Genomic DNA, 21,497 nt, shown 5'->3' on the forward strand with positions numbered 1-21,497 from the left:
ATGTTTGTGAGAAGAGAAGCAGCATCTTACCCTACTGAAATGTTTGAGCCCAGAGTTATAACATTTCACATTTCTCTGTAAAAATGCTTGTCATGGTCATCTGATCTCTGCTTTTCCAGGAGGAATTAGAAGTCAGATAGGAAAAGCGTCCTTCACTTCCCCCCTGCCAACTAAAATAAAACCCACCCTCAGTGGTAATAAGTGAAGGCAATGTTTTTGTCTTGTGGGACTTAGTCACAGAAGCAGCCTGGGAGTTGTTTGTTTCTGTGGGTTTATGCTATTGCCAGAAAGCCTTGATAAAAACACAAGAATGCACTGGAGGGTTAGGTAAATATTGCTCTTCTTCCACCTAGCTGCATGCATTTAGTGACAGGGATTTTCTACCAGCTCATAGGAAAGTGAGACCCCAAAGACATTGGGAAATGGATTTCTTCACCAGGGAGGCTCCAGGGCTCTCCTCCCTTTCTGTGTAACAATCACCACTGCAGTATTCTGGAGAGGCCTGTGGCTGAGGTACCCCTGTTCTTCAGTCTTAGGGCTGAATAGGATTTCCAGAGCAATTCTGCACCCTTGGTTGCACTGTGCATGCTCCAGAAAGCATGGGATGGATTTAAAAATGACTGAATCTTGAATACTCTCTTTTGCCCTCCTTTTGCTGCCTGGTGGGTTCCTTCCAGTCTCTGTGCTTGGATTTCCCCAACTCTGACTTCACTCCAGCTCCTGGCACCTGGTTAAGGCTTTGCTGCTAAGGGCATGAAAATCTCCTTCAGAAAAGGAGCCCAAAAGGGGCTTTGCAGAGTTGTTTGTTAACCCAGGATTTTTCCCTAGGCTTTGGGACAGAGAGAGGTGAGATGTAGCTGGACTTGTGCCAGAGAGACTGCTAAAAGCTGCAATAAGGTTTCATTTGTCCTTCTAATTAATGAAATAGCAGCTCTGTTTGTTCCTCTAAATTTTAATTTCTGGTAAAGGAACCTGGCACCTTGAACTAAGCACCTCTTAAAAGCCCCCTACCTCAATTAACTGATGAATAGCCAATTCTAATGCAAAAAGAAATAAGAATATGGTCTTGTATCTCAGTTACAGTGCAAACAGGGGAAAACCTCTGGTTCATCAACAGGTGAGATTAATAATTACACAGAAAGGTTAAGAAGAGAAAGCAAACCCAAACAAAGTAAGGGAATCATTGAATGAGGCCACCCAGCTGCCCAAAATCTAAAGTAAACAGCTGGTGCTTGGAATAAAAACACATCCTCAATTTGTGATAATATTTCATCTAGAATATATAGGCCTGCTGGGTCTCATTGCCTTCTCCATATATCCATTAAATTACAGTAGTCTCTTTCCTGCTAACATGTGCATCTTACTGAATCACCAAAAAAACCCCTCTCAGTCTCCTTCTTTTATGGCTTGGTTGACTTTGGAGCACACTCAACATCACATTTTCTAACCTAACCACAGCAGGGCCTTCTCTTTGCAGAGTCTGGCCCTGGAATGTGTGGTGCACACAGCACAAGGAAGCCACAGAGAGAACACTAAAAAATGATTGCTGCCAGTCCTCCTGAGAGGCTTCTGTGCCATGCCTGCAGCACTGGCCTGGGGATGCTTTCTCCCTCCAAAGTCACTGGAATTTCCCAGCAGGTGCCCATCCCTGAGGTCCCTCTTCTCCTGCAAACCTCCTACCCCCTAGCAGAGGCTGCTCACCTCTCAGCCCAGCAGTCCTGGCTGTTGGGAGATGAAGTTCAAAACTCAGGAAGGCAAGGTCTTGGATTTGAGGTGATAATCAGATCACCCCAGTGCGAGGCTCTGCTGCAGTGAGCATGAAATGGTGGAGTTCAAGATCCTTGAGGATCCAAGAAGGAAGGGACACAGCAAGGTCACTGCCCTGGACTTGAGGAGTACAGAGTTTGGCCTCTTCAGAGACCCCCTTGGTAAAGTGCCATGGAATAAAGGTGTGCAGGGATGAGGGACTCCAGAATTATTATTATTCAAGGATCACCTTCTCCAAGCTTGGGATCAATGCATCCTAACAAGTCAGGCAAAAATTCCAGGAGGCCTGCATGGACCAACCAAGGAGCTCCTGGGCAAGCTCAGACATAAAAAGGAAACCATCAGAGGGTGGAAGAAAGAGCAGGTGGCATGGGAAGATATTCAGAAGAAAATCTTTAGTGTGAGGGTGCTGAGCCCCTGTGCCAGGTTTCCCAGAGAAGCTGTGGCTGCCCCATCCCTGGCAGTGTCTCAGCCCAGGTTGGATGGGGCTGGGGGCACCCTGGGCTGTGGGAGGTGTCCCTGCCCATGGGGTTGGGACTGGAGGAGCTTTGAGGTCCCTTCCAACCCAAACCATTCTGTGATTCTAGATGAAAGGCTGAGAGGCCACTTCTTCCTGTGCTGCCTCACAGCTCTTGTCATGAATTTTCACCTTGCACTCTATCAGTTGTTTATGCAGCTCAAAACTGGGGTTAGCATAAGAAGTTACAAGAGTGAGGGAGTGGAAATGCTCAGATTCATGTCTAAGTTGTCAGCTTTCTCATTTGGATTTTTTCTGTGAGTTAAATCTTGTTTCCTGACTTCTTAGGACTGTTGAAAATGTATCTGAATTTCTGCATCTGGTGAAGAGAGGCCTCCAGCTGAGGGCCAGGCACCCCACACTGGTGCATGCTCACTCCTCTCGTTCTCATCTGGTGGTCACACTGACCATCACCACAGTCACCTCTGGAGATAACTTTGGTAAGTGGGATGTTACTGAAATACACCTAGAGACAGAGGTTATTTTTTTGCAAAACAGTCTATAGACTGAGAGATGTTCATATTTCTTTTTTTTCCCTCCTTTTCCAATGTTCAGTATGTCCCTTGGGTTCTTTGCCAGTGTTTAATTTCTGCACATTTTCTTAAATAATAAATAATCATATAATAAATATATTAATATATATTGTTCATATAATAATTAATAACAATTGACAAGTAATATTCATAATATAAAGAATTAAATTTATAATATTTTATATATAAATATAATACATAATCTCATGTTTGAATGCTACTGAAACTTTCATAAAAACTTTTCACTTTTTTTTATGTATCCTGACTTAGAGTTCTTGAAATTTTATAGAATGAAGCAACTAATGAAATAAATTCCATCAGTGAACCTCAGAAAAGACATTAGGTATCAGTATGGTAGATACTGAAACAGAGTAACTGACTTGATATGACATATCATGCAATTATTTATGCTCAGTTTGTAGTAGAGCTAACCATGTGTTTTAGGGACCATCATCTGCTTTTGGGTGAGAAAAAAGGATTTTTCTACCCACACTCTTGCACAAGCATCCATTAAATTCAGAATTCCTCAACTGTTAATAAGAGGCCACTGCAGGAACAGACAACACAGCTGTCCTATCTCCTGTGGCCAAACCTGTACTTCTGCTTCTCACCACCACACCAGCACTTACCAGCTTATTGCTTGAGGGATAAATTCTGCTTTTAGGGGTTATCTTTGGGTTTTTTTGCTCATGTTGTAATCAGGCTCTCTGCTTCCAGTTCTGGGGTCCATCTCCTTCCTACTCTGCAACAACAAGATGGTTTGAGGAAGTGGAAAATATTGAACTGGTTTTTTTTCCCCCCCTTAGATTTCTATCAGAAATTAAATGCACAATATTAGCAAACCAGAACAAACAGAGCCTGGGCTTACCTCCAGGCCCTGCCAAGAGACACAGTTACTTCACAAGTTGCAGCTCCCCAGCTCCAGATGTTGGCTGGAGCCTGTTCCAGGGTTTTGTCACAGGCAGATGTTCTCCAAGTGCAGCATTTGCATCCTTAGTGCTCCAGCCATCTGCTCTAGCCCAGACTTTGCCATTTCCCATTGCAGTCACCCTGCTAGGCAGCCAAGCTGCCCAGAAATTGCTGATTTATGGCTGCAGTGTGACAGCTGCTTCTGGCTTCTCTAACAGGAGGAATTCCTGATTTTAAAGGAAGGGACAATTGTCAGGTCTCTGAGCACTGGGGATCTCAGGCACCAAATAAAGAGCTGGAAAGCCTGTGATGAGTGCTGCACTTTTCCAGGTTTGATTCAAGTCTTTTAACATTTTGCTGCAGTGATGTCTGTCGAGAGCAGTTTCTGAATATCCCTGTCTCAATCTGAGGAGCAGCAAGAGCCCTGATTTTCACCCTGCAGCCACTTACTCTGTGTAAACCCACACAGCTGCTCCAGCCACACTGTCAGCACCTCCTGGGGGGTTTAGCAGCAGCTTAGCTGGGGAGGTGCAGAGCTCTGCAGCCCCACTCAGTCTGTTCCTCACTCCAGTTCTGCAGCTCAGAACTTTCTGCTGTTGCAAGAGGACTCTGAAGCCCCCAGGAGAGTCTGCTGCCCCTCTCACCTTTCTACCAGTAGAGTGTGGGCCTTTTATTCCTGTTAATCTTTGAGAGAGAGATGGATGAAAAGCAAACACTGAAGAAAAAATAATTTAAAACCCCAAAACTGCATTGGGAAAGCCCTGCTGCATGTACTAAGCAGCTTTTCCAGAGAATCTTTCTTGCTCCCCAACAGTGTGTGAAATCTGCTGCTGCTGCTGCTGCTGCTGCTGCTGAGGGAGAAGACATGAAGCAGTTCAGTGCAGCTGCAGAACTACCAGGAGCAGTAGGTAACCAGCCAGAAAAAGTATGAATAATGCTGCTCACAGCTCCTCATGGGGAGATGCAGCAGTGGCACAGGAGGGCTGGAGGGAGTCTGGAGGGAAACAAAGGACAAAAAGGAAGAGGCAGGATGAACTTTTTTTCTTCCCTCCCAGAGCACCAGCAGGTGATGTTTCACAGACACAGCTTGCTACTCCCAAACATCCAAAATCTCACTGCTGTCAATCTAAAGCATGAAAAAAAAAAAAAAAGATTTCCTCTGAAGTCCAAACTGGACTCTTGTTTTCCATGTAGAAGTGTGAGCAGTGGTGATATCAGATACAACAGAACAAGCAGCCAAGTCTTGTTATCAACTGGCATGGTGAACAAAACCCTTAGAAAATTCTTCTCCTGCCTGTGTCACTGCTTCTGACTGACACCCTCCTCTGTTACAAGAGCCTACACCAGCAGATCTTGTACATCCCCTGCTGATGCCCCATTTTGTCCCAACTCAAATTTCAGTGTCAGTAAAAACCTCTCCCTGCTTTTTGGGTTTTTTTTTTCATTAACCAGGTACTTCATGGGAAGATGAACAAATCCATCAAAGACTAAATAAAGAGGTTTCCTGCAGCTTTCCACAAAAAACAAGAGACAATAAACCCACTGCTTCTTCCAGACCTTCTTCACCAACCCAACTTGAAGCCACTGAGAAGCTGAAGCAAGTCAGGACGAGGCTGCAGCTGGTGGATCTGGCTGGTAGTGAGTGTGTTGGTAAGTGCAGGAACCTCCCAGATCTGGGTTACAAGAGCTGCCTTTCCCTCTTTATTATTCTGACACACAGAGGGTGATTGAAACCCACAAATCCTGACATAAAAAAAAAATTGGTGTGCCTGATGGTTCCAGTTTTACACTGAAAACTTGCCTGCATTTAAGCCTAAAACAAGCCCAGAGCAGTTACCCATATCATAGGTATTTTATTTCTTCAGAATGCTTTTATTAGGCCTCTTTTTCTACTCTGAAAATGAGCATGTCTTTGTAGCAAAATATTTAGGAGTGCATAAATTATTGAAATTCTACAAATATCTGTGATCATTGATAACATCATGTGTGGGGTTTTCTGCCTTCTTGTGGAAAGACTCTTGGAGGAAGTTAGTGATGAAAAGATAATATTGTTTTCATTGTTTCTTCAAAGCATTTTCCTCCTCCTGCCTCCTCTTTGCACACAATAATTTCAAAAACTTGATTATTTCCTAAAGGACAAGCTCTCTTACCAAGAAAAGCCATGCAGCCAAATGTACCATTCCAGAAATAATGTTTTGAAAACTGAACCAGTATTATGAAAGAGTCTTTTACTTGACTGCCAAGAATTCTTGCTGTTGCTCACTGTTAAACTTTTGTTCTACAGAGAAACTTCATATAATAACTTAATTTTTTTTTTTTTCATTTGCTCTCAGTGCTTGGAAACCATTTGGTACACAGGCAGTTGAGCAACATTCTGAGTGTTTGTTCCCTGGGTTCAACCAGGATGAACATTTAATTAGTTTGGGGTTTGGTGGAGCAGATCCCCCTGAGAAGCCCAGAAGGGCTGTGCTCACATCAGGGTTAGATGTGGCTCAGCAGACCCAAAACTCCTGCCCTCAGCCAGGCTGCTGGAGACCTGAAGATGTTGGGCTGATAAAAATGAGGATAGCTGTTAACTTGGAATTGTTTTAAAAGGTGGAGAAATCAAAGGATCTGGCACACTTCACATGTACACCAGCACCCTGCCTGGTTTGCTCCACAGACATCCTGTATTTTTTTTACAGCATTTACTAAGTGGGTTTTTGCTAAGTGGGCTTTTAGCAAACTCTTTAAAAACTCTGGCAAGGGCTTTCTGGAAGTTCATGTGACCAGTTGTAGATAAAGGGCATTTTAATCACCTCCCCTCTCTGCATCTTTCTGCTTTTGGGTGCTGTCCACACTCTCAGAAACCCCTGGACTAGAAAAGCAGCCATAGAACCCAGGCAGGTTGGTCTGAGGTACATCTGAGCTCTGATTATTGATTATATTATTGATTATTACTGATCTGATTATTATTATTATTATTGAGTGTTGAGCTCTGTGCCTCCCTGCCCAGAGCCTCAGCCATTCCAGCCCCATCCCACACTTCTGTCTCTCCCTCTCCACACTCCTGGGGTCTTGGATTCTTCTCCATTTCCGAGTCAAAAGCTGATCAGACAGCCACAGGATTTATTTTTTTTTCCCCTGTTCCAAAACGAAGCATCTTGCTTCCCTCTTCCCATTTCCTTTTTTTCTCCCCTGTGCTCTAGGGATGTCGGGAGTGTCAGGAGCAGCCCTGAGAGAAACCTCCTTCATCAACCGCAGTTTGTCTGCCCTGGCAGATGTCCTGGCAGCAACAGCAGAGCAGAGACCCCACGTCCCCTACCGCAACAGCAAACTCACCCACCTGCTTCAGGACTCTGTGGGTGAGTGGCAGGGTTTAACTCTGCCCTGGCAGTAAAACCAAGTGACAGATGCTCTCTGTAAGGCCAATGGCATCCTGGGCTGCCTCAGGAACAGCGTGGCCAGCAGGTCCAGGGAAGGGATTCTGCTCCTGTGCTCAGCTCTGGGGAGGCCACAGCTTGAATCCTGTGTCCAGTTCTGGGCCCCTCAGCCCCTCAGGAAGGAGATTGAGGTGCTGGAGCAGGTCCAGAGAAGAGCAAGGAGGCTGTGAAGGGATCCAGCACAAGTGCTGTGAGGAAGGGCTGAGGGAGCTGGGGGTGTTGAGGCTGGAGAAGAGGAGGCTCAGGGGAGACCTCATCACTCTCTCCAACTCCCTGAAAGGAGGTTGGAGCCAGGGGGGGGTTGGGCTCTTTTCCCAGGCAACTCTCAGCAAGACAAGAGGGCACAAAAGGTCTCAAGTTGTGCCAGGGGAGGTTTAGGTTGGAGATGAGAAAGAATTTCTTTCTGGAGAGGGTGCTCAGCCATTGGAATGGGCTGCCCAGGGAAGTAGTGGATTCTCCGTGTCTGGAGATATTTCCAAAGAGCCTGGATGTGGCACTGAGTGCCATGGGCTGGGAACTGCAGCGGGAGTGGATCAAGGGTTGGACTTGATGAGCTCTGAGGTCCCTTCCAACCCAGCCCATTCTAGGATTCTATGAATAAGGGAGAGAGGCTGATGGGTTGGAAACTAAACAACACAACTTTAATGAAACAGGAATGATAAATAGGAAAAATGACTAAATCTATACAAATATACAGGAAAATGGATCCCAGGTTCCTCTCCCCTCTTCCCCCAATAACTCTCACGTCCCCACCGAGGCTGCAGGGCAGCCCTGGGAAAGTCCAGGCTGGAATCCTGGGGTCAGCAGCAGTTGGAGCTGGAGGCAGGAACACACAGATATGGGCTGGGATGGATCAGGAGCACAGGCAGAGGAAGGGATGGAATCCTCCCAGGATGCTGAAGGAAACAGGGACAGGTGAAGGAAGGGAAGGAGGGGCAGGTGGCTGGAAGCTGGAAGCTCTGGTGGTCCCTCAAATTTATCCTGAGTATGAGGTGTATGGGATGGAATCCTCTGTTTGGTCAGTTCTGGCATCTCTCTTGTCCGTTCCTCCCCAAAGGAGGCTGCAGGTGGGACCTCTTTATTCCTTCTGGAGGGTAAAATGTTCCTCAGAGCTGAGCAGTGGCCTTGGCTCTGCACACCAGGCTCCAGCAGTAACTCTAAACATCAAGTGTTATCAGTCCTAGAAGCACACACTGTCTGAGAAACTTGCTGTTCATTTCAGCAAGTGCAGCTGCTTACAAGAGACTGAGCTGAAAGCAAAAGTACAAGACAGAAAATCACCTTTATCCTGGCCCAAACCAGGACAGTGAGGAATTATTCTGACTTTTCTGGTTTCTGGTATTTTTTGGTTTTTTCTGATATTCTGGTCTCTTTTCCCACTCTTTCCCCTTTGTTGTACAAAGCCAAAGGATGCTCTTCCACTCCTTTCTTGGATGTGGGTCCAAGGAAGTTGTTTCACTCTAAATGTACAAATGTTTGGGAAGATTAATGAAGTGCCCAGACTGCATAGGTGCAGACTAAATAATGAAGCTGTAAAGGAGGTAAAAAGTCCACATTACAAATAATGAAACATTTATTCCATCATCACACTGTTAGCTATGGACTTCCCTTGAAGGAGCTGTTTTCAACACCCTCTTTTGCTCCAGAAAAGCAAAGGTACCCTGTGCTCCTTCCTGTGTAGATCAACACATTACCAGAGTACAACTTACTTCTTTACCTCACTATTTTCAGTATATTTTGTCTTTTTTCCTGCTTCTAGGAGGTGATGCTAAACTGTTGGTGATGCTGTGCATCTCTCCTGACCAGAAGTACTTAACAGAATCAATGCAGTCTCTGGGATTTGGAACTCGTGCTCGACAAGTTCAGAGAGGACAAGTGAAGAAAAAAAGTTTCCCTGTGCAGAGTAAAGCAAAATAAAACCTAAGACTCCTGTGGATTAAAGTATTATTAATGAGTTCCTCAGACTGAAATGTATATTGTTGTCCTAAAGCCATTCTTTCAGATATCAACTGCCAGATAAAATAAATAATCCTCAGTGTGGCATTAGAAAGCCATAAACCTGCTGATAATGTTCACACTCCAAAGATAATAGCAAGTATTGACAACAGTTACCAACCAGGGTGGGAGAGCAGGGAAATAAATTGGATTTTTTCTTTTTTTTTTTTTAGGAAAGCTGCTTCAAGACTTGGGTTTGGTGATTGGTTTCTTTGGGCAAGTGGAACCAAGTCAAGCCCTGATTTAGGAGGGTTCATTTCTGAAAGGCCAAGGGTGCATTTTGTTGTCTCTGTAGAGGAAGGGAGCACAAATATTCCAGTGCTGCAGAGCTGCAAGGGAAATGCTTGCTTTGGGCTTGGAACTCATCCCTGGGGTTTGTTCTTCTGCCTTGCAAGGTTGGGGTCATTCCTAAGGCACTGTCAGCAGTAGGGGTGTAAAGGAACCCCTTGGCTGTGCTGCTGGGGTTCTGTCTTCTGCTCTGGGGCAGGAAATTGTGGCACTGGTGAGCTGGAGGGAAAGGAAAAAAGCTGGATCTGAGATCCCTCTGGAATGCAGCCCAGGAAGCACATGAGGGATTATACAACTTTTGGAAAACACACTTAAATTAAATGGCTGAAGAAAATCCCAACTCTGCTGAGTTCACTCAGACTGCAGCTGTTTGGGGTTGGGCTTTGGTTGTCGAGTTGTTGTTTTTTTTCCTTTTTTTTCATTTTTTTAGGTTTAGGGGAGACCTTATGGCCATGTCCCTGTTCTTAAAGGGGGCTACAAAGCAGATGGAGACTCCCTATGGACAAGGGGAATGGGCACAAGGTGCTCCTGGGGAGATTCCCCTTGGACACAGGAGGAAAATGTTTCCCCATGAGGACAGTCAGACCTTGGAATGGTCTCCCAGGGGAAGGGGGGGATTCCCTTAGTTTGGGAAGTTTGAAGTCTCAGCTCCAGGGGGTGCTGGGACATCTCAGCTCAACAATAACATGAGAAGGGTTTGGCCAGATGGGCCTTGGGGTCCCTTCCCAGCTGAAATTCTGTGATTCTGTGGTTTCTGCAGCAAGGTAACCACCTCCCAACCTTCCAGATGTGCCTGCACACCAGGAAATGATAACTCCATACTTCCCATCTCTCACATGAATAAAACACACACCAAAAAAACCCTTCAAGGGGCTTTTACACCATGGAGCCAACACCATGCAGGGGTTGTGCATGAAATTACCCTGGGAGACATTTCAAGGAAATGTAAATGACATTAGAGGGGAGAAGTGGTTCTGAGCTGGGGCTGAAATAATCCCTGATGGATTTTATGTTCTGGGTTACTGCTCAGCTGAGGCTTCAGGATCCACTCTGAATTTTTACCTCTAGCAATTAAACTGGGAGAAAGAGATCACTGGGAGGTCACTGCAAGGAAGCTTAAATTGCAGTGTCCTGCCCAAAAGTTTACAGCACTCCAAGTGACTTAACCTTCACAAGCCCAAATATTTGTCCAGAGATGATAGAGCATCCTCGTCCTGGAATTCCACCCTGGAATACACAGCAGCTGCTGTGTTGCATGCAGGGCAACTTGAGCTGTAAGGAAGAAAAAAAATTGCCTTCACTTTACCTGATTCCAGCAGTAACAGAGGGGGAGAGAAAGAATCTGGACACAGGAATGTGGGAAACTGAAAGGTCACTAAAATGGAACCACCTGGGGACAGCCTGGGCTGGGGCAAGAGGAAGCTGAGCCCACCAGCAGCTCAAGTCCCTTAAATATTTTTTAAGGATTTAACATTTCCAAAGAGTTACACAGAAATACAACTGGTCACAGCCCCTGCTCTAAAACCTGGTGTTTATTTAGAGTAGAGGAAAAGCAGCAATACTTAAAGCTAAGAAATAAACCCCACAAATATCAGCAAATACCAAAAGTTTCAGTTTCTACATTAACATTAATTCCACCCAATTGTGCATGGGCAGCTTTCCCTGTTCCTGTTTTCCTTGTCACTCACCTCTGGCCCTGCACATGTGGGATCTGCAGGGCAGAAACCTGAACATTTTGCTCTCAGAACTTTCAGGTTTTGGAATTTCCTGGGTTAGAGAGCTGTGGTTGCTCAATCCCAGCCTCAGACGTGATGTACTGAAGGACAGGAGGGCAAAAGTTGTGAGGGTGAAATGGTTTTAATTCCAGTATCCAAACCAAATTGTTTCCTGGCTGGAGAGGCACTCGGGCCTGGTAGAGGAGAGGTGGGGATCTTCAAGCCATGAAACTGGAGGAGCAAGGAAAACAGCATCTTCTCTGCTCATTTTTTTTAAAGTTTTCAGCTCTTATGTGCTTTGAAACAACAGCAACATTGGGAGGTTGGAACTGGATGGTCTTTAAGGCTCCTTCCATCCCAAACCATCCCATGAGTCTAAAATCCAGTGTGACAAACACCAATGGTGCTGACTTCAAGGTTTCCTTTGCTGACCAAAACCTTTCCTGGTAAAGCAACCCCTCATCCACCTGAAACACACAGACCAGCACTGGGACAGAGAAAGGGGAATTTGAAAGTGTTCCAACAAATGGGGACAGGAGGGCAGAAAAACACCTTCCCCTGTCCTCTGCCCTTCCTCCCCACAGCCATGCAGGCACCACACACCCCTTGGACTCACCTTCAGCTGCCCCTCTCAAATTTATTCTGCTTTCTTCCTTGCCCTGCAGGTGAGCTGAGAAAAAAAACATTTCAGCAGCAGCAGCTGGGAGGCTCCTCCTCGGAAAGCTTCACCTCTTCTTGGAAAGCACTGTAAACACAAGAGAGTTCTGTGAGTACCTTGGTGTTCAGCATCCAGCTTTAGTGTCAGGTTGGCCCAGAAGTCAGCAGCATGAGGCATGGGGTCTGCCCTCAGCACCTCTTCTAACCTGGAAGCTGCTTCCAGACATCAAACACTCCTGGCACCCTCTGAGCACCCTCCCAGAAAGCAGAAAATCTGGATCCAGACCCCAGAGAAAGGATTTGAACTCAAGGTCTCTCCCCACACAAGTGAATGCTTTGGCTTGCAGGACATCTGAGACATCTAGAAAAGTGGAAAAGCCAGACCAGTCCCCAAGAGGGAAAATAAGTGCCACGCATAGAGTCATAGAATCCTAGAATGGGCTGGGTTGGAAGGGACCTCAGAGATCATCAAGTCCAACCCTTGATCCACTCCCGCTGCAGTTCCCAGCCCATGGCACTCAGTGCCACATCCAGGCTCTTTGGAAATATCTCCAGACACGGAGAATCCACTACTTCCCTGGGCAGCCCATTCCAATGCCTGATCACCCTCTCCAGAAAGAAATTCTTTCTCATCTCCAACCTAAACCTCCCCTGGCACAACTTGAGACCTTTTGTGCCCTCTTGTCTTGCTGAGAGTTGCCTGGGAAAAGAGCCCAACCCCCCCCTGGCTCCAACCTCCTTTCAGGGAGTTGGAGAGAGTGATGAGGTCTCCCCTGAGCCTCCTCTTCTCCAGCCTCAACACCCCCAGCTCCCTCAGCCCTTCCTCACAGCACTTGTGCTGGATCCCTTCACAGCCTCCTTGCTCTTCTCTGGACCTGCTCCAGCACCTCAAGCTCCTTCCTGAACTTCCTGAGGGGCCCAGAACTGGACACAGGACTCAAGCTGTGGCCTCCCCAGAGCTGAGCACAGGGGCAGAATCCCTTCCCTGGACCTGCTGGCCACGCTCTTCCTGAGCCAGCCCAGGATGCCATTGGCCTTCTTGGCCACCTGGGCACACTGCTGGCTCATGGTCACCTTCCTGTCAATCCAGACTCCCAGGTCCCTCTCTGTCTGGCTGCTCTCCAACCACTCTGTGCCCAGCCTGGAGCTCCCCATGGGGTTGTTGTGGCCAAAGTGCAGGACCCGGCACTTGGAATGTTGAACCTCATCCCGTTGGGATCATCCCAACTCTCCAGTCTGTCCAGGTCCCTCTGCAGAGCCCTCCTGCCTTCAAAGTTAGGAGGAGAAGCTGAGACAGCCCTAGAGCCAGACAAGAGCCTTCAAGGTCCAACATCTGGCCTGGAAGTACAGCTTGGTGCCCACATTTCTCTGTGTGGATTTTTTATCAGCTCTGGTCCTTGTTACCAGGACAGATCCACCTCCAACTCATTCTTCTGCCTCCCTGGACCAGCAGAGGAATCCCAAATCTCAGAGCTGTCCCCACCCCAGCACATGGCTGGAACCCTGCAAGTCCCCTCTGCAGAAAAGCCATTTATTTCTCTTCCTCTCCACCCAGGGGCACCCTGAGCAGCAGAGCCCAAGGAAGTGATGGGACCCACAGTGGCTGAACAGTGCTGCACCTCAGCATGGGATTTATATTTAAAAAAAAAATAAAAAATAAAAAAGCAGTAGTTAAACCAGACAGTGCCTTGGCCCGCTCTTCAAACAAACAAAAAACAAAATACAACCCAAACCCTTGACCTATGCTGACGTTTGAAAATTATATATTTAATTTCTGCCTGTGGCTTCAGGGCTTGAGAGCAGCCATGCCACAAAGAGAGGCTGCTCTTGGTTTCAGCCAGGCAAGGAAAACCAAAATTAGCATTGGAAGGCTCACAAAAATGTTTCATTTCTTACAAAATTGCTGATTGCATTTTTTTGTTGGGTTTTTTTTTTTTTTTTTCTGATTTTTCCAAACCCCTGCAGAATCCAAGGCCCAAGCAGGAGGAGGGAGTTGTTGGGGAAAGACTTTTGACCCCAGCTGGTTCCAGGGGCTTGCAAACCCCTTCCAAGCAAGAGGAGGAAGCCCAGAGGTACAGCAGCCCCAGCCAAACCCAACAGCACCAACCCCAGAGCCCCAGCCAGACAAAATCCAACCCAGATGCCACACAAAGGAGGCACAGGGAGAGATAATTGAAGGGTGGGAGTGAGGGGAAATGTTGCCCACAAGTCTTTTTGTCTTCTCTTACATCCATTTTTATCCAACCAGGTTTTGCCTTCCCTCACATCCATTTTTTTTTTACCCAACCAGGTTGGGTCTGGCCATGCATTTGCCCCTTTTAATTTCACTTATATAAAGGGAGACACACACAAAAGTATTTAAAATAAAATCAGAGCCTTCTTGAATTCATCCAAGTATCTCTGGGGAGGCTGGAGGAGCAAACAGCTGCATTTAGTTTTGTTTATTTTGTCTTTAATAAGTGCCAAGGTGCCCGTGGTCTTGACTAAGGTTGGCAACTCCTCCCATCCCAAACCCTGCCCCTGCCCCAAAATATTCTCCTGTGAGATTCAGAAGTGAGAATGTCACACATGGCCCAGGAGGCTGGGAGAGTAAAGGTAGAGGGGAAAAAAAACAACAACAAAAAAGAGATTATCCCCTCTTCCTTGTACCCAAGAGCTTGAGAGTGGTCAGAAAAAGCATTTGGAGGAGGAGTCCCAAATTCACTACTTGAATAAAGTTCACCTCTTGCTTGCTCAGTACATGGGGTGACCCTAAGGACTTGGAGATCAGGCTCAGTGGCCAAATGACCAAATATTCAGATGGTTGGAAGGGACCTCCAGGGTCATCCAGTCCAACCTTTCTAAGGAAAAATATGGTTTAAATGAGCTGCCCAGTGCAGGAGAATCCACAGCTTCCCCTGGGAGATGATTCCAGTGTCTGATTGTTCTCATGGTGAAAAATGTTCTTCTGGAGGCCAATCTGCATCTCCCCAGCAGTAATCCTGTACCTAATCACCCCTTGTCTTCCCCATGTAAGAACAGTTCAAACACCAGAGCCTGAATTCAGAAGCAGAAGGGGAGAATTGCAGAGCTCCAAACATCAGGAACAAATATTTAGCAAAAACTTTGATATAAACAAAGAGGGAGGGAATATCCACAGCTACCAAACCCCAGGAACAGGAGATTTACACATCTCCTTGCAGGCCTGGAGTTGCAGCTCTGCTCATTACCCTCAAACCCACAGCTAAGCTGAGTTAGCACCCCATGGTCTTCCAGTTCCCCCAGTTTGATGCTCACCAGTAGCTCCTCTTCCCCTTTTTCTGTTCCATGAAATTACTGGGATGAGTCAGTGCCCAGCAGTTCACTTGAAGGCAAGCAGCAGCAGCAGTGGTTTTCCCTTTCATTTTCCTCTGGTCTTTTTTTTACTAATCAGTTCTTTCCCTTCTTCTAAACAACAACAAAAAAAAAAAAAAAAAAAAAAAAAAAAAAAAAAAAAAAAAAAAAGAAAAAGAAAAGAACAACACCAAGGAGAAGAAAAGCCAACCCAGTACTATAAAAAGCTTTAGAAACCACACCAGAGGCTTGGGAGATCCACAAGACAGAAAATGATACTTCAGCCCTCACTCCAGATCTTTGGGTTTTTAGCAGCTCAGCCCCCTCCACCCCTTCCTGAGCACGTAGACACACACAGACTCTGCCCACCACAGGCTCTGAACCCCACCAGCTCCACAAGGAACTCACCCACCAGCAGCAGCTCCAGAAATGGGAGCATTTTGCAGAGGAGCTGCTGAGGCACTGGCCAACTCCCCTTACCCTTTAGCCTCAAACTTCCAGCCCTCCATGTCCTCCTGGCCAGGGAACACCAACGCTTCTGAAACTTCTTCCCCAAGCCCACACTCCTCCAGACCCATTTCCCAAGATCCATGGAAGCCCGTGATCCACATGGGAAGGAGCTGGAGGAGGAGCCCCTGCTCCTCCAGATGGGTCTCCTGTCAGTGCTCGAGGTGCTTCACGTGGTGACCCAGCTTGGGCAGACAGAGCTCACAAGTTGGCTCCCCAAAAATAAATCTGGGAGCATTTCACCAGAGAGGTCATAGGAGCCCTCTCTTCACATCTGACTGAAAAAAAACCCAAACCCATCAGCAGAAAGCCTGCTTTAGCCACAGGAAGATCATCTGGGCAGACAACCCTCCTAACCCCAGCAGTAGCTACCTGCTTGTTCCTTAGAACAGGGCAAGAACCCTCCTTGCCCAGACCCCATATTTAGGCAGCAAGGAGAGAAAATCACCTGGATTCCTACAGTTTTGCTCTGGGATTTCCATCCCAGCCCCAGAGCTCTTCCAAATGCTCTTGAGGCTGAGAGAGTGAGGAGTGGAGGGCAACACAGAGCAGGGGAGCTGGGTGGGTGCTGGATCTGCCTGAATGATTCATAGGAACACAGAATGGGTTGGGTTGGACTGGAACTTAAAAATCACCCAGTTCCAACCCCCCTGTATGGGCAGGGACACCTCCCAACAGCCCAGGATGCTCCAAGCCCCATCCAACCTCACCTTGAGCATTTCCAGGGATGGGGCAGCCCCAATCTCCCTGGGAAGCCTGGGTCAGGGTCTCACCCCCCTCATATTAAAGGATTTCTCCCCAGTGTCTAACCTCAATTTCCTGCCTCCCAGTTTAAAGCCATTATCCCTTATCCCTACAAACTCTTCTAAAAACTCCCACCCCAGGTTTCCTGTGGTTTTCAGGTTCTGGAAGATCTCTATGAAGTGTACCTGGAGACTTCTCTCTCTGTTTCTCTCTCTTCACTGGGGAGGTGGCTCCAGCCCTCTCTTCATCTTCCTGGCCCTCCTCTGGACCTGCTCCAAGAGCTCCATCTCCTTGTGCCAGGGTCTCCAGAACTCCAGGTGGGTTCTCAAGAGAAAGGAGCAGTGGGAGACAATCCCCTCCCTCAACCTCCTGGCCATGCAGCCCAGCTCTGCCTTTGGGCATCGAGTTGTTGACCATAACTCTTCCTTTCCCCCTTTTTTTTTAAAAACTGGGGTTGTGTTTCCCCTTTTTCCAGTCATGGGACACTTCACCAGACTGCCAGGACTTTTCCACCAGGATGGAAGGAATGTAATATCATCCACCAGTTCCCTCAGGAGCATCTCATGGTCTTCAAAGATCCCATGGACTCTTCCAGGTTCTTCAGATGGTCCCAAACTTCATGTTCTGCTACAGCTCACATGCAACCTTCCCAGTCTGGATCCTTTTCCTTACAGAGCCAAAATCAAAGCTTCATTTTTTTAAGAGGATGGGGGAGATATTTGTGGGGAAGTGGCACTCTTGTCATGACCATCAAACAGCTCAGGCTGTGTCTTTTCTGAGGCTAATGGAAACTCATTTTTCCTACATCAAATGCTTTGTTGCTGCTGAAGTATTTGGTGGTATTTTTCCATGTGGAGACTTCTAGCATGTGCCATATCCAATTTATTCAATGCATATCAAGAGCAGCAGTGATTGGAAAAAAAAAAAAAAGATTGGTATAAATGCATTTATGAGATTTAAAATAAAAATGTGAGGCTGATGTTTCCAGGAATAAAAATAAAGCAGAATTTTAAAATACCACAGCTATGTTCTTCAATAGCTCATATTCAGCTACCCCTGCAGTCTACCAGAAAGGATAAATATGATTTTTTGCTCATTACATCTCAGTGGTAAAACAACAGACTCCCAAAGGATTGCTATCTGGATCTTGGATTAATAACTCCAATCTCCTCTTAGCAGAGCCAGGTTCAGGTTTCAGGAGGAGGGATGCAGATGGTGCTTGGCTGACCAGCAGCATGAACCAGAGCATCACAGACTGGTTTGGGGTGGAAGGGACCTTAAAGCTCCTCCAGTCCCAACCCCATGGGCAGGGACACCTCCCACAGCCCAGGGTGCTCCCAGCCCCATCCAACCTCACCTTGAACAATTCCAGGGATGGGGCAGCCACAGCTTCCTTGGACAACCTGCTCCAAAATGCAGCATGGAGATGCAGTGACATTGATGGAGGGAGGTGACAAGTGTCCTCTGGGACCTCCAACACCAGGGGTGCAAACCTTGGAGAGGCTTCATTGCTTTTTTTTAAATTTTATATTCAAACTCACACAACACACCCAGAGCATCCCACGCCGAGGCTTCCCAGAGCCTCAGGAGCAGCACTTTGTCTGGATAACCCTCCAGGCAGGACAGGGACACACTGCCCCATGTCCCAGCCACACTCCACACCCTTTTCCAAGAGGATCTCGAGGATTTCCTAACCCTCCCAGCTGTTGGAGTTCCAACAACTCCACGGCCACCTCCAACCTTCATCCTCTGCTCCCTTAGGGGCTCCACACTCTGAGCCGGGTCCGCTTCAGCTCTCCGGCAATGCCCCAAGGGGGTTTTCCTGGTAACACCGGAGAGTCAAACCCCGGCAGCGGAGTCTCAGGGATCCCAGGGATCGCCCCCGGCCCGGGAAGAGCCCCGGAGGAGTCGGGGAAGAGCCCGGGAAGAGCCCCGGAGGAGCCCGGGTCGGAGCGGTCCCCGCAGCCTTTGAGCACCGCGCTCCTCTGTCGCCGCCCCGCGGCCATGAGCGGAACAGCAGCGGCCTCAGCCCAGGGCCCTTCCCCACCTCAGGGCGGAGGAATTCTGTGTTAAAAAGTAACAGAATCTTTTAGGTTGAAAATAGGTCCTGGGGACCATCGAATCCAACCCTTTTTAGGGCAAAGCTCTGCCCTAAACCACATCCTGGCCTCATGGAAACGGCACGTCCAGGGCTGGTGACTCCACCGCCTCCCCAGGCAGCCGATTCCCAGCTCTGACCACTCTTTCTGGGAAGAATTTTTCCCTGATGTTCAGTCTAAAAGCTGGAAGCCATTCCCTCCTGTTCTATTGCTGGTTGCCTTTGAGCAGAGACCAACACCAAGCTCTGCAATGTCCTCTCAGGTGGTTACAGGGAGCCAGGATCTCCCCTCAGCCTCCTCATCCCCAGACTGCAGCATCCCAGCTCCCACCATCACCCTTCCTAAGATTTCTTCTCCCTCTCCATCCCCACACCCAGGGGTCTGCAGCAAGGATGGGGACTGGGAAGGGAAAGGGTCCATCCCAGGGACAGCCTGAGGCAGAGTTAAAGGCAGAAGGGATGGGGAGAGATGAGGAAGGTGCCAGGAGGAAGGTGAGTGAACTGCCCAGGAGAGACCACAGCCAGAATCATGGAATCACAGAACGAGAAGGGTGGGAAGGGACCTCAAGAGATGATGGAGCCCCAGAGCAGTGCAGGTCACCCAGGGACACATCCAGGGGGGTTTGGAAAGGCTCCAGAGATGGAGACTCCACAACCCCCCTGGGCAGCCTGGGCCAGGGCTCTGTCATCCTCACAGTGAAAAAATTCTTCCTAATATTTATACGTTTGTAGCCACTGCTCCTTGTCCTATCACTGGACATCACTGAGCAGATCCTGACTCCATCCTCCTGGTTCTCACCCTTTCCATATTTATCAACATCCCTGAGCTCCCCCCTCATTCTCCTCTAAGCTGCAAAGCCCCTCAGCTCCCTCAGCCTTTCCTCCCCAGGAGATGTTCCACTCCCTTCAGCATCCTGGATGCTCTGTGCTGGGCTCTCTCCAGCAGTTCCCTCTCCTTCTGGAACTGAGGATCCCAGAACTGGACACAATATTCCAGATGTGGCCTCACCAGGGCACAGAGGGGGAGGAGAACCTTTCTGGACCTACTGACCACCCCTCTTCTAATGCCCCCCAGGTGCCATTGGGCTTTCTTGGCCACCAGGACACATTGCTGGCTCATGGACATCCTTCCATCCACCAGCACCCCCAGGTCCCTTTCCCCTCTGCTGCACTCCAAGAGAGAGGGGAAGCAGCACTGCAGGGAGCTGACCCACCCCTCTCAGAACTGAGGAACCATTTTTGCTCCAAAGTGCTTGGGCTCCTCCAACACCCTGTCAGCTTTCAGTGCCTCACACCAACAACTCCACCAAGGAACTGCTCCCACTTCCCCAGAAAGACCTTGAGGTGTTGTATCCATCAGCTGTAGCATGCACCTTCGGGTGTCACCTCCATCCACCTTTCAGGTGTTTCTTCCATCCACCTTCAGGTGTCACCTCCATGCACCTTCAGGTGTCACCTCCATGCACCTTCAGGTGTCACCTCCATCCACCTTCAGGTGTCACCTCCATCCACCTTCGGGTGTCACCTCCATCCACCTTCAGGTGTCACCTCCATCCACCTTCGGGTGTCACCTCCATCCACCTTCGGGTGTCACCTCCAAGCACCTTCAGGTGTCACCTCCATCCACCTTCAGGTGTCACCTCCATCCACCTTCAGATGTCACCTCCATCCACCTTCAGATGTCACCTCCATCCACCTTCAGGTGTCACCTCCATCCACCTTCAGGTGTCACCTCCATGCACCTTCGGGTGTCACCTCCAAGCACCTTCAGGTGTCACCTCCATCCACCTTCAGGTGTCACCTCCATGCACCTTTGGGTGTCACCTCCATGCACCTTCGGGCGTTTCCTCCATCCACCTTCGAGTGTCACCTCCATGCACCCTCAGGTGTTTCCCCATGCAGCTCCTGACCATGCCTGCACACAGTAACAACATTCCCCCCATCCCATGCTGTGTCACTTTACTGAACCCACACAGGATTTGCTGGGACCACGAGAAGAAGTTCCCTCTTCCCAGAGTCATCCTATAAATCCTGGTCAGCAGCAGCCCACCCTGGCAGGTAAGAGGGTGCTGTTACTTGCCCAGCAAAGAAACAATGAGAAGTGACAAAACTTATCAAAAATCGGGTGGCTATTTGCCTGTTATTGAATCTCACCTCCAGAGAACCCCAAACCAAACCTGGAGGAGTTTCTGAAGTCCTTGAAAATGTCTATACTGGAATCACAGGAGGTGCTGGATGGAGATACAAGAGGGGAACTCATAAGAACAGAAGCACCAGTACAATACCAAAGTACAGTTAAAAAACAAAATTACATTTTCCCCCCCCAAAAGCTGATTTTAGTGTTCCATAAAGTATCCAGAAAAAAGGGAATGAAAAAAAAAATTAGGAGGGAACCCCCTGCTTCTTCATGAAGAGATGTGAATATCTCCAGTGCTCCTTCATAAATTCACATCCCAGGAAAAGCAAAACCTTTCCTTGATCCACACCAGACTCCAGGTTCAGTGACTCCCCAGCAGCACTTGGCACCCCCTGGGCTGCTGTGCCCATCCTCCCCTGCAGCCCCCAGCAGGATCCTGACAGGATCTCTCCACACCCTTGGGAATTTGCAGGCTGGGTTTTCCTGACTAACCACCAGGAGCAGCTCAACTTGTCTCCTCGTTCCTCTTCTCATCTCCCATTCCTCTTCCCACTGCCTCCAACCTGCTGGACTGGGTGTTCCATGCCTGGCAGAGGCTCCTTGGGAATCTTCCTGCTGAGTGGCAGGGAGGGAAAGGAATTGTTCAGTGACTCCAGTGCCTCAGGCTCTGCCACCACCAGCCCAGCTCACATGGGTTGCAATCTGGCAGCAAATTAATTTCTATAACATTCAGCCTCAAACCAAAGCAAAAAGCTCAACATTTCTGTCTCAAATGGAAGATGGCACTGATGTGCCCCTCGTGGAGGAAAACAAAATATATGCACAAACTATATACCTTTTTCTATCCATACTTTATTGCAAGTGTACATATAATTATTTATATTTTATTTTAAACA

At 48.0% G+C, this 21,497-nt stretch overlaps 1 protein-coding gene across 1 annotated transcript in view; it reads left to right on the forward strand.

Annotated features, from left to right (window-relative positions):
• Positions 1–9,097, forward strand: part of KIF25 (kinesin family member 25) — a 35,845-nt gene extending 26,748 nt beyond the window's left edge. The window contains exons 12-15 of the mRNA XM_008499970.2: positions 2,573–2,724; positions 5,179–5,376; positions 6,915–7,070; positions 8,908–9,097. Coding sequence (XP_008498192.1) covers positions 2,573–2,724; positions 5,179–5,376; positions 6,915–7,070; positions 8,908–9,065 — 664 coding nt within the window. The 3' untranslated portion in view covers positions 9,066–9,097. The remainder of the gene's footprint in view (positions 1–2,572; positions 2,725–5,178; positions 5,377–6,914; positions 7,071–8,907) is intronic.
• The last annotated feature ends 12,400 nt before the right edge of the window (positions 9,098–21,497 follow it).

Source organism: Calypte anna, chromosome 3, assembly GCF_003957555.1.
Source record: "Calypte anna isolate BGI_N300 chromosome 3, bCalAnn1_v1.p, whole genome shotgun sequence".
NCBI classification, from domain to species: domain Eukaryota; kingdom Metazoa; phylum Chordata; class Aves; order Apodiformes; family Trochilidae; genus Calypte; species Calypte anna.